Source organism: Micromys minutus (genome assembly GCF_963924665.1).
Source record: "Micromys minutus genome assembly, chromosome: 5".
In the NCBI taxonomy this organism is placed as follows: Eukaryota; Metazoa; Chordata; class Mammalia; order Rodentia; family Muridae; genus Micromys; species Micromys minutus.
This window is the reverse complement of record NC_137974.1, coordinates 59,623,687-59,642,076: the sequence shown is the minus strand read 5'-3', so window position 1 is coordinate 59,642,076 and position 18,390 is coordinate 59,623,687. Positions and strand designations below refer to the sequence as shown.

General features: G+C 43.5%; 1 protein-coding gene across 4 annotated transcripts in view; it reads right to left on the bottom strand.

Moving 5' to 3' along the window:
- RUNX2 (RUNX family transcription factor 2) overlaps positions 1-18,390 on the bottom strand; it is a gene marked incomplete at both ends in the record, with an annotated part of 201,627 nt that overhangs the window by 35,986 nt on the left and 147,251 nt on the right. For 2 of the 4 annotated variants that reach the window (XM_080917249.1, XM_080917250.1), the window contains one exon: positions 14,082-14,255. The exons of the other annotated variants lie outside the window; for them this stretch is intronic. In XM_080917249.1, the coding sequence (XP_080773375.1) occupies positions 14,082-14,255 (174 nt within the window). The remainder of the gene's footprint in view (positions 1-14,081; positions 14,256-18,390) is intronic. 4 annotated transcript variants of the gene reach the window in all.

The window sequence follows — 18,390 nt, the reverse complement described above, 5'->3', positions numbered from 1 at the left end:
CTGCTCCTGTAACTGGCCTCAGTGGGAGAGGATGTGTCTAGTCCTGCAGTGACTTGATGTGCTAAGGTGAGCTGGTACCTTCCCTCTTCTCAGAGAGAAGGAGGGAGGGACTATGTGAGGGGGATACTGGGAGGAGGACGGAGGACTGAGGGATGTAATGTGAACTTTAACAAGCACATATACATCACGGAGGGATTAAGGGTGCTTGGTTGTGACGTGAGCCTGGTTGTTTTCCTTGTGCAGAGAAATGGCCCAAGAGTGTGAGAAATAAACAGGCCTTCTAGTAAGACAGTGCGCAGTGGAAGGCCAGTCTGCTGTGTAGCTACATGATATCAGCTGCATAGCACGCTGAAGCTATAGTCGCCAAGTGGCTATGCCTACTGGCTATGAAGACAGACTGGGCTAGGTTTACAGCTCTCTGCTGTGTTGAGTAGGTCACTTAAACACTTAGCCTCAGTGGCTTATCTGTAAAATGGGAACAATGATCCTGACTGGGTTTCATGAGCATGACAGGAACCATGCCAGACCCGATGCGCTATCTGCCTCTCCTGGCACCTATTTAGTAGCCAAAGGGTCCTGCCAGTGAAATGGATACAGTAATAATTACTGTCACAGCTGGGGGACCAAGCGACAACAAAGCATTTTGATAACTCCTAAAACCTATGTGAAAATCATTGCACTTTTCAACCCCCGTGGGCAGGCTCCACCTTGTGATGTAGGACATCCTTCATAGAGGTGCCCGTTTTAAATGAAGGTGGCAATACCATCTCTGAATTAAGCCCTCGTGGCCAAAATCAAATAATATACAGTAAACGGCAAATCAGCACCATTATCAAAGAAATAAAAATCTGACTCTACACTATCTGGACTATCTCTCTGTATGCGCAGCTCTTAAATACTTCTGAGATCGGATGGTATAATTAAATGCATGCACTGAGCAGGCAAGCCACTCAGCAATGGACTCCGGGTGGCTTAAATAAATGCCATAATAATAAAATGTCATAGTTAATCATTCTAAATTTCTCTTAAGCTTATGAAAGAGCTCTATTATACTGAGAAGGTTTTACATAGAATTTCGGCGTACATAAAATATCAACTAGAACGGTCCATTAAAGAACAAATTTGCTTTGAGTGGAAGCCTTTCCCAAGGATGTTCTCACTAACACCAAACAAGGGAAGAACGCTTTGCCCTTTGTCTCTCAGAGGATTGGCTATAGCTCAGCCAATCTTCTTCAAGGTCAGTCCTCAGCCTAAGATCATATGACAATGGCAAGGGAAGGCACAAGAGAGACTAAAGAAAAATGAAGCATGTGAACCGTCAGTGTATTCACTAGATAAGGTATGAGGAACAACAACTTCATGTTGAAGGGGTGTATTCTGAGTAGCCACATCTCAGGCCTTACCTAATACTAAGTGAATGGGCAAGCAAACCATTGATCTCACAGGTTCCATTTCTGGACCACTGACTAGACAAAGGACATGCCTGGCTAAGCTTCAATTCCATCAGCAACACAGGGAGAAACAAAACAGCTCCTTCCCAAGCTTGTGAAGATCTCACTCAGCACGTGGTCAGGCTGCCTCTGCTTGCCATGCAGATATCCTGAATCTTTGTCTCTGACCCTGCTCCTTCTTGAACTTGGTTTCATCTCAGGAAGAGAAATTCCAATCTCTTCAAATAGCATAGCCTCCTACTTTCTGGTTTTGTGAGAGAAAAAGAGCTAAAATATCTGCTTCCTAAGAATGTGTAATTCTAACTTAAATATATGATAACAACATATGTGTGTGTGCACAAGTATATTTATGTATGTGTGTGTATGTGTACATGTGTGTATGTGTGTTTATTTGTGGATATGATTGTGTGTGTATGACTGTGTATATATGTGTGAGTGTATGTTTTTGTATATGTATGTGTATATGAGTGTGTGTATGTGTTCTTGTGCAGGAGTTGTGTGTATGTATGCATATATATGTTTAAGTGTGCATTAGTGTGTATATGTATGTATGTTAGTGTGTGTGAATGTGTGTGTATATACAGTGATTAAAGCCTACAGTGAAGATAAGTCACCTTAACTGGTTCTCATGAGTGCTTTCTGAACAGCACTTGCTAGAGAAACCTGAGCCTTCTGAGATTCGCTCTGTACTCCGATGAGTTGGAGCAGGTATCACTACAATCCCGACTGAGGACAATAAAGAGCCTAGCTCTGCAACAGACCTAGTTACCCATGAATCAGCTCAGCCTTCAGTGCCTTTGTCTAAACCCACCAGAGCCTCATGGTGTGGCTTGTTCTTCTGGGTCTTCGGGAATAGGACAAAAGCATCAGGAGCTGACCTCAAACTAAGAATCGTGTTGATTTTGAAGCCCAAAACCTTAAAGTGCCTGGAGGTTACATCCTGGGTGAGTGGAAACTACACAAAAGCATCTAAAAAAATCTCTCTTTAGACATCAACAGAAATCAAAACTGATGCTGAGCTTCTTAAGATTTGTTTTTAAAGATTTATTTATCTTATTTTATATATGTATGGGTGTTTTCTCTGCATGTGTGTATCTGAGCCAAATGTATGTAGTCCCCAAGGAGGCCAAAAGATGGCATCAGATCCCATGGAATTGGTGTTGCAGATGGTTGTGGGTGCTGGGAACTTAGTCTGGGTCCTCTGGAAGTGTAGCAATGCTCCTAACCACTGAACCATGTCTCCAGTCATTGTTAAACTTTTGATATTCCTGTGATGCTTTAAAACTACAACTTGCAGTATCCAAAATTCCTCACTGCATTCAAAAGTGTAGATGTTTTTATACAAATATTAATGCTTAGGAACAAAACCTTTAGCATTACAATTTATGAGCACATACTCTCAAGTGCTTGAGAAATCTGAAATAGCAAATTATCCCAAACATATTACAGTATCACTTCACCATTACTTTTTCACAAACTCCTGCCGCCTAAGAAAAAGGAGTTTAGCAGGAACTGAAAATCAAATCTGACTTCTAACATAAATTTGAGAGAGAAAAATCAGGTCTTTCCAATAATGGCCTGTTGCCTGTTGTCCTTACAGGCATGATGGACAGGAATGGTGAATGGCAGAGGGGAGAGAGCAACAGAGATGTGGGTGGTCCTAGAGACACGGATGAGTGCAGAAAGAAAAGCCCCCAGCTGCATGGAAGCAAGCTCTAGATTGCCTGCCACCAGGAATATCCAGCAGTAATACCATTGTGAACCATAAAGTGCCATGACAGAGCAGTTTTTCTAAGTTCTCTACCTCCAACAATGTCCCTGCCTCACCTCTGAGATCCTAAAGAACACGTATGCTGCCTTCCTCTTTATAAACCCCAAACATGGCAGCATAGAGGGCACCAGAACCATGCTGCTGAACAGCAACTGGGAAGGGGAAGCTTGGGTGTCTGATTTCCATCAGCAAAACTGCAAACAGCCACTCATCCAAAGGGACACCAGGAAGGCAGGCTGCCTTCGGGGGGAAGTAGAGCAGAGGGCAGCTGCACCCTCCCTCGGCTGATATGTGAGGGGCTGTCTGCCTTCAAAACGTCCAAAACAACAATCCCATGTCTGTATGACTGAACCTTATAAGAATAAGAAACACGAGGGAGAGACCCTTCAAACTGGCTATAGGAAAACATGTGGAACTTTCTTAATGTCAGGGGAAGGAGTGGGACGGGCAGACAGCTTTACTGAAGCCCAGTAGGAGAGAGATAAGGGAACCAGATCACTCGGCTGATGGCAGCAAGTCCTCCTAGATAAATACTTTGGTCACTTATGAGTGTATAATGGTTGGTTTTCCTAAGAATCACAAGGAGACACATCCTGGACGTGGTGCTGAGCTTCTCATAGAGAAGAAAGGAAACAGGGAACCATGGCAAAGCCTGGGCTAGCACACAAACGTCCTTCCTGTTGGCACTGCCTACAGATGTGCCTGGAAAACAAGACAACGGAGGAGATTTCCACTGAGTGTGTCTGCCGTGGCCACGGCTACAGATGGGGAGCACAGTTGGCGCTCCCCCGCCCCGTCAGCTCTTAGCATTTATCCACTTTTCCCTGCTCGGTATTCAAATAGGATTGTGTGAAACTCAGGTATTCCCTGAGAAAAATGGACTATTTAAATTGAAGTGTAAACACAGCCCACTTTAGAGCCCTGCCCCTTGACCACTAACTACTAGGGTTAAACATGGCCAATTATGTTAACAGTTAATCACTGTCTGCCCTCTTTCCCTCACATTTCTGTCACAATAGACATATTTTCACATTCACCCGTATTTTTATGCTTTTAAAGTTCAAAACAGTGTACACGGAATATTCAAGGCTACGTGCTATGCCTTCTCCACAAACCCTTCCAGCTAGACTGGATTCTCAGAATGGGTTTGTCTCACTCCATTCATATCCTCGTGTTGAACGACCAGCTCTCTCTAAACACGAATAGCTCCTCCACTTATGTGTGTGCTGCCATAGACCAGCAACCTACATGGTCAGAGCCTTGCTGTTCTCTCAGAATAAGAATGGCTATGGGAGAGTGTTTCCTGCCTATAAAGTTCTGTGATTCCTGCTCTGGAAAGTGAGCTCCCAGCTCAGTCCTGCCTGGAGACTGCACTTCCAACAGAAAGGACGGAAGCCATGCAGTTGCTGACTTGAGATGACTATGAAAGACAGCTGGTGGGAACTGTCAGAGAGGTACCTTCCATCACAGATTGGTTCATGCCAGAGAAGGCCCGAGAATAGGATTCTGGCTTTTCATCTGGTCCCCGAACCAAGAAAGCTAGCAGACAGAAGCACTTGGCAGGAAACCAACCCACTGATTCATCGAGCCATGAATGGAAATTTTGGGAAAGAGCAGCAAGCCATTTGGATAAAACTGGGTGCTACGTAGACAAACCAAGGGGTTGTCAATGCAAAAGTGGGGCTTAATGAATCCCTGGAGACAAGAGCAGGGAAGAGATTAAGAAATGGTAGGTGCAGCCAAAGATATCAGATCTTAGAACAGGAAGCGGAAGTGGTGAAAATCAGAAACAAGCTGTGCTTCTCAGTAAGAGATGACAGGTATGTCTGTATTGATATCAACACTGGGCTGCATGAGACAGAAATGGACAGGCTGTCCGTATTTAAAGAGAACCCCAAGAGAAGACTCAGGAGGTTCTGGCATATGTCACATCTAAGCCGGCCTTAGTTTTTCCCCAGCCTGGACCTCTCTGGGAAAGAGGACAGAAGGGAAAAGTAAGGTTCAAAGGGTCTGCTCACAATCTGAACTAGGATGTGGTACTGGCCAAGGAGCACGATACTCAGTTTAAATCAATGTGGGTGTAGTAAATACAGGTTGAGCTGGTGTCCATCAAATTGGCCAGATAGGGTACCTGGAGTGTCACCCCTCCCAGGCATGGTGACATTTATATTCAGGTAGATGTGTGCCCCCTGCCCTAGGTATTTATCCATCCATTGAAAACTACTGTCTGTTCTGGTACTGTACTGGGCTCTAGGAATATTAGTGATAGATAAAAATGGGAGTAGCAATCCCTCCTTTCTGGAGTTTATGGCTGGATAAGGAGAAACTGACATTAAGCAAATTCTCATCTGTGGTAAGTTATAAGGAGTAGCTATGGCACAATAGGAACAGAAGGTAGGAGAAACCTGGGCATCAGACAGAGCTTTCCTAACGTTATGGTGATTAAGTCAAGACCTAGTCAGGAGGCAGAAGCCCAGAAGGTAACTGTGTGAGGTTAACAGGGTGGGCAAAGAGACAGCAGGTATCTAGTTCCTGGGAAAGAGACAGTGTGGTCTCTTTGAGGACTTGACAGATATGGAGCCTGACAAAAGTGTGAACCATAGCCTGAGATGAGAACTCAGAAGTGGGAGGGGCCAGGTCACCAGCGTTCACAATAAGTGTAAAGGAAGGTCATTCCGGCTTTTTTGTTGTTGTTGTTCTGTTCTGTTCTGTTTGTTTAATGGGGTGGCACAGTCAGTGGTGTATTTAAAACTCTCCCTTCTGACAGCATCATAACAGAAAAAGGGCAGGAATCCAGCTGAGGGCCAGACACAGGGAAGGGCAAACAGCAGCTGAAGCGAACACCAAGGTGGAGTCTAGGAAGCGGCACTTGGGAAAACAAAGACAAGCAGAAGACGCTAAGTGGCTCAACACATCATCTCACTGTAAGAATGTGGTTCTTTGACATTGCCTGGGCTGCATAAGGATTGGCCCTTAATGGGCAAAGTGACCCTGGGTTGTCAGACAGGGAATTTTTGTTGGCCTCACCTCCTGTGTTCTGATTCAAAGCTGAAGAACCTTTTAACGGTCTTCACCAGGTGATACTAAAATGTACCAAAGATGGAGGACAATAGATAGGTAGGTAGATAGATAGATAGATAGATAGATAGATAGATAGATAGATAGATAGATAGATAGACAGACAGACAGACAGACAGACAGGTAGATAGATAGATTGGATTTATAACCCTTTATTCCATCTTGCTTTTTCTGAAAATGTCTTAGTTGTTGGCAAAACTCTTAGTTCTAATTAATATTTTGAAGCCATTGTTTGTCTCAGCATGCACCCAGTCCACTGAAAAACCACTGAAATCCTGCTCAAAAGCCTGTATACAAAGCACTGTTCTTGGATCTCAAAAGGATGAAGAGGCTTACTTAAAATTTGTCCCCAGGACTCATAGGGCAGCCAGTTAGTAGAAAGCTCACCTGCCTGCTGTGGACCTAAATCTTGGCAAGGTAGATGCTTCCTCTCTGATGTATAAGTAGTGAAGAGGTCATGAATTCAAACCATAGCCTGCTTTGAAGAAGACATCTACTAGTAATCCAGCCCTATATCTATCTGTTATTTTTACCACAGCCTAGAAGGGCTGGAAGTCATCTTTCCAAGCTTCACAATGAGGTTACGGGTGTGAGGAATAATCTCTGGATGAGGAATTTGAATCATAAAACAAATATCAAAGAAGGGGCTGAGCACAGCACTTGCTCTAGTCAATTTTGAGAGACAGGATTGGGGGTGGGGGGTGGGTTAGTCCAACAGCAAAGTTCCCACAGACTGCAAGCCACATGTGATCCCCCAAAGTCACCACAACCAGCAATTAAAAATTAGATCAAGTTTTTAAGTTTTTTCCTTCCCTCCATCCACTCTGGTGACATCTCACACATAAGTTAACATTCCCCCCAAAGCCTCCCACCCTTCCCACTTAAAACCACCCTGTCAAAGCTTCACTTCCAGACGTACAGATTTCCTATTTCAGCTTGGTGGATTTCAGAAATCTCCTCAGGCTCCAGTTTTCTTAGTCACTAGATAAGTCAGCACTGATAACCCCTGCCAAAGCTGTTTCTCAATTCCATTAAAGCTAATTGTTTCTAGACTATGAGAAAGCAAATCCTGATTGAATGAGGCCTCCAAAAGTTAATTCGATGTTCATAAATAAGTAGTCTCATGCAATTTTATTCTTGGGGTATGTTTTTATATATTAAATGAAAAATATTACATACAATTAGCATTGAGTATTATATGTATATATGCATATAATTTACATGTTCAATACATCAAATTAAGACTGGCTTAGAATATGTTTCTGGCTTGAAAATACATCAATAAATTATTACTGTCATTCACCTAACATTGGGCAATGCACAATAGGTCTCTGCAGGAAGCCCCAGAAACTTAAGGATGACCAAAATATAGCCTATCGATGGGTGTTGGAGAGATGACTCAGTAGTTAAGGGCTCTTCCAGAGGTCCTGAGTTCAAATCCCAGCAACTGAATGGTGGCTCACAATCATCTGTAATGAGATCTGATGCCCTCTTCTAGTGTGTCTGAAGATAGCTACAGTGTACTAATATGTAATAAATAAACCTTTAAAAAAATATAGTCTACCTTACCTAGGGCAGATGTGCCTGACAGTGGAAGGTGGTGAGCAAGGTCCCTAGGCAATTACTAATGAAAAATGGTGTGTATACATGCTTGTATATGTATGTTAAATACATGCACATATACATATATTATATACATGTATTTAAAACCAATATGATACTATAAGAAAAAAAAGATGATATATACATATATTACATACATGTATGTAAAACCAACATAAAACTATAAGGGGAAAAAAGATGATGCTGTGGCAAAGAATGGAAGAATGAAACCAACATGTTCTCTGGGAAGAAACCTAAAGACAGAGTCCACCAGAATGAAGCAAGATGTGGCTCACAGACTCCTCTTGCTATTACTAGATGCTCTGGATCTTCTGGTCTAGAAAGAAGAAAAGACAAAGAGGGAGTCTTGGGGACAAGAAGCTGATTGTCCTCAGACAATCATCCCTCTTTGATTCTAGAAGAATCTTCAGAGAATAAGGGAATCCCACCACACACAAATCCGAGCACCTTCTACAAGTTACTTTGTGGCTATTACTAGCAGCCTAAGCAACAGCATAAGCCTGTAGCTGCTATTCCTCCCAAGAACCTTGTTCTTTAAAGAGGGGGATTCATGCTTCACCTTCATTGTACACAGAGGCTGCCTCCCAAAGCTAACAGACATGAGACAGTGTTTACACACAGGATTTGAGTGTTTTGTTTTGTTTTTTAAAAGGAATTGTGATCAGCAGTTTCCTCCAGTGAGATTTCTGGCACACACACGGACAAAGCAGCAAGCCTATTTACCTGGATGCCCTGCCCAATGGATCTCAAAGGAAAAAGCCTGGGTAGGACTTTACGGTGACTTCAGAAACTCAAACACAGTACCACCAATGGAAAACACAACTCCTGCCAATGACGTGTCTCTTTTTGAGTTGGTGGCCTCACCTCTTTTAGGCTCCATGGTGCCTCTGGGTAATAGGGACACACTGGCTTATGTCCCTCTCCACATCCACACTGTGGAAGTCTGTAGCCACTCTGCCTGAGTGTCAAGAGCCTCCCTTGGGTTCCCTCTCAGGCACACCACCCATGCCCATGTCTACCTCCGGCTTGTCGCCCATTCCAGAACCATATGGTCGCTCTGCACTTGAAGAAAATGACAAATTGAGGCACACACTATTCAGCTGTCCTGTCCTACTTCTGAGAGGATTATTCTAATAGATGCTTCAGGGCAAGCAACAGTGGACTGAACCTAGGTCAGCCAACCGTGCATAGGCTAATCCCACTAGCATAGTTGGCAGGAGAGCCACTTAGTTTCTAAAGGAGCTTTATCCCTGCCCCTCTCCCCACCCCCACCGCCTGCCCTGCCCAGGGACTACAGATTCAGATTGAACTGGGGAACAATGACCTAGCCCCAGTCAAGGTAACTGCTCATGCAATTTATATGACCTTAGACTGTCTGGCAAACTGTTTCTCTTCCCCCTGCTATTATTTCTTAAATTACTACTAAGAACGCATGCTTTCTAGAACTGCACTTCAATCATTAAAAATGATTTTGTTGCCAGATACTCCTAATGTACCTCTTTTAGGACACTATCTTTCCTGGGAATCCAGTGGAAGCAGAAAGGGGAAGTAGTCACACATGACACATGTTCACTTAGGCGGTTAATGACATGGCCAACTTGACAGAGGTATAGGTGACTGTCCACCAGAAATCTGACACTCAGATACAGTCAATGTACCAATGGAATCAACTTCAGTCATCTGCAAAGCATATTATTTGCAGAACATTTTAAGGTATCCAAAGCACTTTAAGTACAGACCGGACACTCCTGAGGTTTTCCTTTAAGAAATGCATCATCTCCAGCACCCAAGACAATATTCAACTTGGCCCTGGAACTATGCAGACATTTCTTAAATTCTTTATTTAACAGTCAGTAGTTGTAAGTAGGATCCCGGGTGAGCTACTTTCTTTCCCTGGCCCTCAGGTGTTACAACAATACTGCCTACCTAAAAGACCCATTGTGAAGGGTATGTGACTTAACCTCACTGGAACAATGCCTGGCTTGTGATATGCAACAATAAGTGATAGCTAATAAGAATCCAATCAAATAGAAACTTGAAAGACTTAAGTCCAGGATAACATTCCATCATACTTCCTGAAGAAATCAATGACCTATTTATCCATTTATCGCCAAGCTCTAGGCACTACTGAAGACAATAGGGACACAAAGATGAATATAACATGGCCCTAGACTTTGAAAAGTGGAATGCCTGGTGCAAGAGACAACGTGTGGTCAAGGATTTGTGGAACGTGATGTAATGGAGCACTGCACTAAGTGGCAAGGGAGCCTAGTGAGTGGGTCAGACGAGGCCGGGCAGAGGCGGTGGACAGTGGTCCAGGCTTGGAAGAAAGAATGTACAGAGGACATGCCAGGAGAATGCAAGACTCTAACGACATAACTAAAGAGACTGAGTGAAATGTCAGATGAGCAGCCTGCGCATTCCACAAGGAGAAAGCCACTGTGAACGCTACGATGGCCCACCTAGTCGTTGTTGAAGAATCTAGTCCTGGCTGAGGGACGACAGAAAATAGAAGTCATAGAAGAAAGAAACAAGCGAACAAACAAAAACTATCCTATATACTTCCAGCACCTACGTGCATGGAAATTTAATTTTCATTTAGTGTTTAACAGATGACTCATACCCTCCTCAAGTCTTCCCCACATCATACATAAAATGATGTCCCTCTCTTCCAGCTGCTCGGGTCAAACCTCCCCAAGTTCTACCACATTCCCCACAGTATCAGCAGATCAGCTCCTGGAGCAGTACCGTGAACATAAGCCTCCTTCTACCTTTGGCCCATGCCAAGCATGCACCCTATACTGAGCACCTGCAGGTGTCACGTAATCTTGTCGGTGATTAGAAAACACCCTGCCCTTGGTTTGCATCCTTCAGTGGCACTGCACTGCGCACAGAATCTCCTTTGGGGCCCTCCATAGCTTTGCCTTGGGCTTCTTTTCTGCATGAGTCCTCCCACAGCTTAGATGCTGCTCCTCACAGTCCTGGCTCCAAAGACTCCTTTTCTAACTTAACAATAAAAATTAGTCCCTTCCCTTCCTAAGACGCTCCGTACTAGGTACTTCATTTTATGTTCCTGGACACTTACTTTGAAACGATGTCTTGTATTCTCATCCCGCTCCTTTATTGGCTATAAATGTCACTGAAATGTAAGCTAATGAGAGAGGACCAGGCCCTGTTATAAAAACATATTTGCACAGAAGATTACGTGAACTAGATGGCAGATAGGAAACATTGAATTTCTAAATTTTTAAAAGCCATTACAAAAACGGCATCTACTTAATTCACTTACAATGATGTCTAGCAAAACATTAAGCCTCAACGAACTTCCTGCATGGATGATTAAGAGAGAAATATAAGAAATACTGTCCTTCCAATGATGAGATCAATATTCTATCCCACAGAGCCCTTGGACGTGAATCACCAGAATTACATTTACGTATAGCTGTGTCATACAGAGAATTTACAGTGGCAGCTGTCACGAGGAACACCTCCTAGCATGGCATCTTCAACCTCCAAAACCATTGCCACATGCTGAGTCAAAAGGAGTTGGTGTTTGCAACAGGCTAGGTGTTTCCTGGTGCCAAGAGACAGGCAGCAGATGTCAGAATGATAAAAAGAGGTGGGGAGGAAGCAACTTCCTCAGGAAGCTGTGCGGAGGCCCTGGTCCCTCAGGCAGAAAGAACATGAGCCATCAACGACATCAACAGAGCGGCATTGCCAGCCTAGCACAGCACAGAAGCCAGCCTACCATATGGCCAGAACCTTTAGCCCTAGGAACTGCAAGGGACACTAGAAAAGGCTAATTATGAAACACTAAGCATTGACGATTCCCTTAAACTTCATTTTAATGATCCGGGACTCTGAAAAAGTCATCTGCCTTTGATGTTGGGCAAGATGAAGAACTTCATGTGAGCATACAACATGACCACTGTTTGGGGATAAACAACTCAAGAGAACCAAGCTAATGAGAGAGAATCAAACCCTTTGACAAACAGCTTTGAACAGAGGATGATATGAACTAGAACAGCAATTGGAAATGCCAAGAAGTTACCATTCTAGGCAAGCCTCAAGAATGTGAGCGCTACAGCTCCTTGTGGTATGAAACCATCTGGTCTAACAGCAGAGAATCGTGTAGAAATTGAATTTCTGCCATAGTTCAACTTCAGGAAACAAGAACAGCCTGGATGAGAAGTTAGAAAGCACAGCTCAGTCTAACAACAATAGCATGTATACATGTCTTTTTTGTTTCCATCTTCTCTACTGGATTCTCATCAAGTCAATATTTAGTGAAACTGCTTCGGAGAAGTCCACACTAACCGAAGAAGAAAAACAGATGCACAGAAGCTGAGAAACACATACACGCATACGAAGAAGCTGAGAAACAAGGGCATCCTTACAAATGCTCAGAGAATGGGGAGAAGCCTTTGGACAAAAGCTCTTCCCTGGGAAGATAGACAAGATCTGAGGAGGAGTCCATATCTCATTAGACAGACTACCATGAAAATCATGGTGCATGAGGACATCTGGTTCCTGGGGATCTAATGTCCTCTTCTAGACTCTGAGAGCAGCACATTCATGCACTACACATACATACATGCAGACAAACACTCATACATGTTAAATAATAAGCAAAATATTAAAACCATTACTCATTAACATATTAACAAGATTAGAACATAGAAATAAAAAGTTTCAGTAGCCTAGTGGTTACCAAATATATACAAATGTATACATGCATACAGTATTCATGATTACAAATAGTATATAAACACATACCCCCACACACACATGCACACACGCACACATACACAGAGTCTAAGAATTACTATAAAATGACTATTTTAAATTTTAATCAACTAAAGTCTAGTACTTTAAAGTCGTCACATTCACAAGCTAGTGTGAATCTCACCCTTGCACTTTCATCAAGGACACATCTAGTACACATTTTTGGTCATTTTCCTTCACGAATACTGCTTAACGTTTCAGGCAAGTTAAAACAAGGTCTTTGGCACAGAGCACTAACACAGAGCGTCTTCCATGGGACCAATACCCTGTGCTCACCAATGTACTGATACATGTTATTTGTTTTGTTTTGGTTTTTACAATTCCATATTACTTTTTGTGTAACTACATTTATCTACTAAACAAACCCACATATAGAAAAAAAAACTACTCTTAGAAAATATCCAAGAATATATCTGTATAACATGGGCAGAAGACTGAAAAGAAGCAGCTCATGGACATTTCTGTTTTGAGACTGTTATGCATACTTAAGTATATTCACACCAGAGGAAAATCTAGCCATCAAAAAAATTACACACTTAGGGTTTATTACATGTTTTGTTTTGACTCATTTTCTCATTAGTCTAGTGTGTTTCTAGTAAAGACAACAAGATGATGCAATATTCTTTGACTTCTTGATATTTTTGATATGCAAATTAAAGATCTGCCACGATCCACACATTTCGATGGGACCTCAAAGCAATCGAAGTGATTCTACAGTAAAATCTATGTTTGCACCGGTGGGATAGAAAACCAAAAAGACTGGGATCTTGAGGCATCACAGCCAGTGATGATGTGATGTTGGTGTTAAGAAGAAACCAAGTGACCGGCTCCCTGAAACAAACAGAAATGCGATGCGGGGAACCAGAGCTAACTGTGAATCCAAAATGGGGTCTGTCTGCCTGAGAACTATTCACTGACCCTAACCTCTAACTACCAGTCAAGGCTTCCTGTTAGCCCTGGGCTATTTTGAAGCAAACTAAATGAAACTGTTACACGTGTAAGAAATTTAAGCTCAAACCCAAGTCAGCAACACTAATCTTCCAATGGTCAGCGTGTGATGCTGTCCCCTGAACCACCTTGATAAATATAGAATTTATATCATACATTCTCCCACAGCTTAGCTCTTCCCGCCACGCCGCAGTGCACGTGACATAACCGTAAAGCCCAGTGTTTGCGGAAACTTCCATTTTCATCCCGAAGTTATCGAATGTTAAAACAGTCATAACAAAAAGGAAGAAATCCGTATCTTCGAATCTTAAGTTTTTCATGAGCCAATCACAGCTCTGGAAGTCACAAAATGAACACATCTTATCTAGTTAGCCCCTCACCCCCAGCCTGCCAGACTCCAAGTGAAACCTACGCGTCTGTCTTACCTGTAATCTGACTCTGTCCTTGTGGATTAAAAGGACTTGGTGCAGAGTTCAGGGAGGGCCGTGGGTTCTGAGGCGGGACACCTACTCTCATACTGGGATGAGGGATGCGCCCTAAATCACTGAGGCGGTCAGAGAACAAACTAGGTTTAGAGTCATCAAGCTTCTGTCTGTGCCCTGGAAACAGCAAATCATAAAATAAAAGCACATTAATTAACTGAACAGTTGATCACACTATGTAGATATGTGAACATACATACTGGGTGGTTCAAGCCAAGAAATTACCGGTACTCATAATGATTATCATCTGTGTAGGCAAACTGCTCTTTAATCTCTGTAGGGTGACAGGCCTTCCTAATTCTATCTGTATTTGGAGAACTGGGGGGGTCCCAAGGGTGTCATGGAGTCAAGAGCTCAAAAGGAACTGTCTGGGCGCTTCCTCTAGCCCTGCCAATGAGAGGAGACTGGGGGTGCTCTGGAGGAATCCCTTCTTCTTTCATCATGGGGAGCCCATCAGAAAGCTCAAGGAGTCAGCTACGCTGTTACAAAACTGGGGCAGAATCGTGGGCAAACACAGTTTTGGAGGGCCAGTTTCCAGAATAACTGTCGTGATTTTCTTCTTTTTTATAGTATAGTTACCTACTTACTCCTTGCTGAAAAGTTAGAACTCTAAAAAGGGAAATGAAAAGGAAGAAGGAGGGGAAGAGGGAAAAGGCAGGAAATGGGGGAGGGAGGAAGAGGGAAGATGGGTGGGAAAGAAGAAACAGAAGCAAAGAGAGTCAGATTTTCAAAAGGGATCTCGGTATTTTGAGATATGCCAAGGCCCAAACACATATAATACACCCTAGGAAATCATACAGAATATGTTTTCTTTTAAATCTACCACTGTAGCTTTATGAAAGAAAGTGGTGCTGAAACAAATGGGTGACTGCAAATGTGACCACCCATTATGAGAGATGGGGGAAGGAGGGGGAGAGAAAGGGAAGGAGGGAGAGAGGGAGGGAGGGGAGAGGAGAGGCAGAAGTGAAGAAAGGAGAGATGAGAGAGAGAAGGAGGGAAGGAAGGAGGGAGAAAGGGATGGGAGAGAAATAGAGACAGACAGAGAGAGAGAAAGAGAGAGAGAGAGAGAGAGAGAGAGAGAGACAGACAGACAGACCTTTTCTTCTGGTTTATTCAACTTATACAGCAAAGGAAATCTGGGTATTAAAGAAATGTGCAAATTAAAAATAGATCAAAGTACTGCAACATCTTCAAAGATCACAAACTCATCCACTAGAAGGGATGTGGCAGTGTCTTGGTGCAGTGACCGGGTGTGTGCACCTCGCAGGAGAGGATCTCTGTGCTGGGGAGCGCGTGTCTGCTGCTCAGCACCTTAGAATGTGTGTTCAGCAACGGGAGCTGATGTGAGGCATGGTGTTGGGATGACAACTACATGAGAAGATGCATTCAGAAGCAAAACTGGGGGAACTTGCATTATTATTCATCCAAGAAAAACACTGAACATGGATTAGAAATAGCCTCGGCCAGGAATGGGTATTTGTCACTACCTTAAGTGCTCGGACACTTTACCTTCCCCTGTGTGGAGACAAGGGGGACAAATGTGTCAGGAGAGGGTTAAGTTGAGCATTAGAATTCCCCAGCTATAAGCTGTCTTCATAAGACAAATTCCTTATTTTATTTGCCCCAAAATGTATTTTCCTGTCTCCTTTTTCATTGCCTACCCAGCCCAAAGAAAACAGACAGGAAGCCAAGGCTTGGTAATATGAGTGTAGCTGTGTCCACAGCCAAGCATGTTCCAACTGGGCCCATTAACTGAAATGCACCCACCTCTTACTTCCTGCCAGTGTGTGTTTTGGGCATTGGATGTAACAGAAAGACTAGACCTAGTTGAAAACATGATCAGGAAAAAAACAAAGGAAATCCGTTGTTAATTGTCATTTTCCCCTAGTTTATGCAGATTACAAATAGATTTTAGAAACCTAAAGGTTTTTAGAGGTGGCCCAAAACAGCTCCTATACCCCAACTAATAAAGTATTCATAGATGAAGTGACCGAGGTCTGCCCAGGCAGGGTACCTAGGCCATGGCCTGTAACTATTAACTAGCTTGGCCAGGAGGGCACGATGTGAGACATGCAGGAAGTGAGCTTCCTATTCATCAGGAGGTCTCATGAATGCTGGCTTTCTGTCTTCTTCTCTGAGCTGCCTCGGCTGACTCAGTGTGTCTAGAACACTTAAGACATAAGCCCAGTGAGGGATCAAGACTAGTTTTCAACATAAGTTGAAAGAGTAGCCAAAGTTCAATTACAATAACTCACCCATTATCTTAATAAATAAATGGCTGCAGCGGAACTTCTCTGTATAGCTCCCTGGCTCTAACCAGTTTCACAATCAAGGGATTGTTTTACAAATACTTGTCATAGATTCGTAGAATATCTTTTCTTCCTCCTCTTGTCCTCCTCCTCTTCTTTTCTGTCTTCTCCCCCCCCCCCGCCCCATGCTAACACAACTATTAAAAGCTTATGAACTTGTCCCTGTAAGCTTTTTCCTTAATGAGCCACTTTCTCGAGTGGCAAGTTTCCTAAAGACTAGAGAGAAGGCTGTGGAATCTCATACAGACCTTAAACACTGCACTGTGTGTTCGGCATGTGCAATGTATGGGCACATTTTTCTCTACTCTTAGCCTAGTGCTGTTTCTATTAGGAGAATGCAGACAAGAGAAAAGGCCTTTGAGTAGCCCTTTGGTGTGAAAAATGTAAAAAGCAGATAACATTTTTAAAGGCCCAATGATTTTTTTTAAGAGTTATCCTCAAAGACAGCTACCATGGATGTGCAGATATCCTAGAAGAATGTATAGAGTATCTATCAGAGGATGCCAATATAGAAAAGCATATGCATTTCCCGTGTTTCTCTATCCTCTCCTAGCAACCACCACAACCACAACAAGATCCTTACAGCACAATGCCAAACAAAAGCCAAGCAGGTTCTTCATCTTTCAACCATGACGAATAGTGGCTGCCGCTAAACCACATCACGGGGTACTCAAATGACGGGCTGAAAGACACATTGCAATCATCAGCACCAGGCAATCCCTCCAGAAACTAAGAACACAAGAAACAACAGCATCACAGACTGAGACAAGGACAGGGTAATTGGTCCTGCTGTTTGGAGGACTAAACCTTACTCACTTGGAATAGAGAGGAGCTATTCCAAGCATCAGGCAGTTGCAAAGAGTGAGCAATTTTTCCGTCACTGCTCTAAGGAAAGACTCTGGGATCTGAGGAGTGGCTCTGTGGATAAGCACCCACCTGCCATGCAAGCAAAACGACCAGAGTTTGGATCCCTGGAACCTAGTGAGTGTGGGTGAACACAGGGCTCACACAATCCCAGCACTCAGGGACTGACAGGGGATCTCCAGAGCATGTGGGCTATCAAGACTATCCCATTCCAGTGAGCTCTGGGTTCCAGGGAAAGACCCTGCTTCAGTGACTAAGGTGGACAGTAACTGAGGAAGGATTCTGATGTCAACCTCGAACTTTTACACATAAACAGACACACAAGAACACCTACCTGTACACACTCATGAAAACATGTGCTCATACAAATCAAACATAGATATGGGAGGGAGGGGCGTTGTATAAAAGCACATCCTGGAACCTCTCCTCTAGCTGAACCTTCTCCCAAAGGCAGTCATCCTTCTGGACTGGCTGAATTCAGGAAGTCTCTCTCAAGCTTTGAAAGATATGGGCACCCAGGTCCCAGAGTGGATGGGTTAAATTAAATTCTTAGGGGGTAGATTCTGGAGGAAAGTTATCTTTCTAATGCTCCAGGTCATCTAATATGAAGGCAGGGCCTAAAAAAGCACTGCCCAAGATTGTCTAAGATCCTGCACAAACTCCACATTCACACCACTGACTCCTCCATCTGTAGATGGGGCCCTGTCTTCTGTCCTGAGTTCTAGGTTTCTATCTCCCATGGCTTCCTTGAAGGATCCTTTGGGAAATGTCACAGGTGTCTTAAATTCAGTATACTCAAAACAGAACTCTTGAGACCCACTCCAGAACAGCCCGTTGCTCCAATTTAGTCCCTAATGTCAGTGGACGTCACTCAGCTGCTGGCAGTCGAGAGTGTAGATATTTTCCTTCGTCCTTGTGTCTCACATTCAGCCTACTCCAAATGCCGGCCCTTCTGCCTGGATACATTCTCCTAGCTTCTCTGTTCTCTGCATTTCTCCAGGTGCAACCCTAGCCTCAGAGCCTGTCTAACTCTCTGCGGGTCTGACGCTGTCTGCTCTGAAGTTTCCCATGCCAAGACT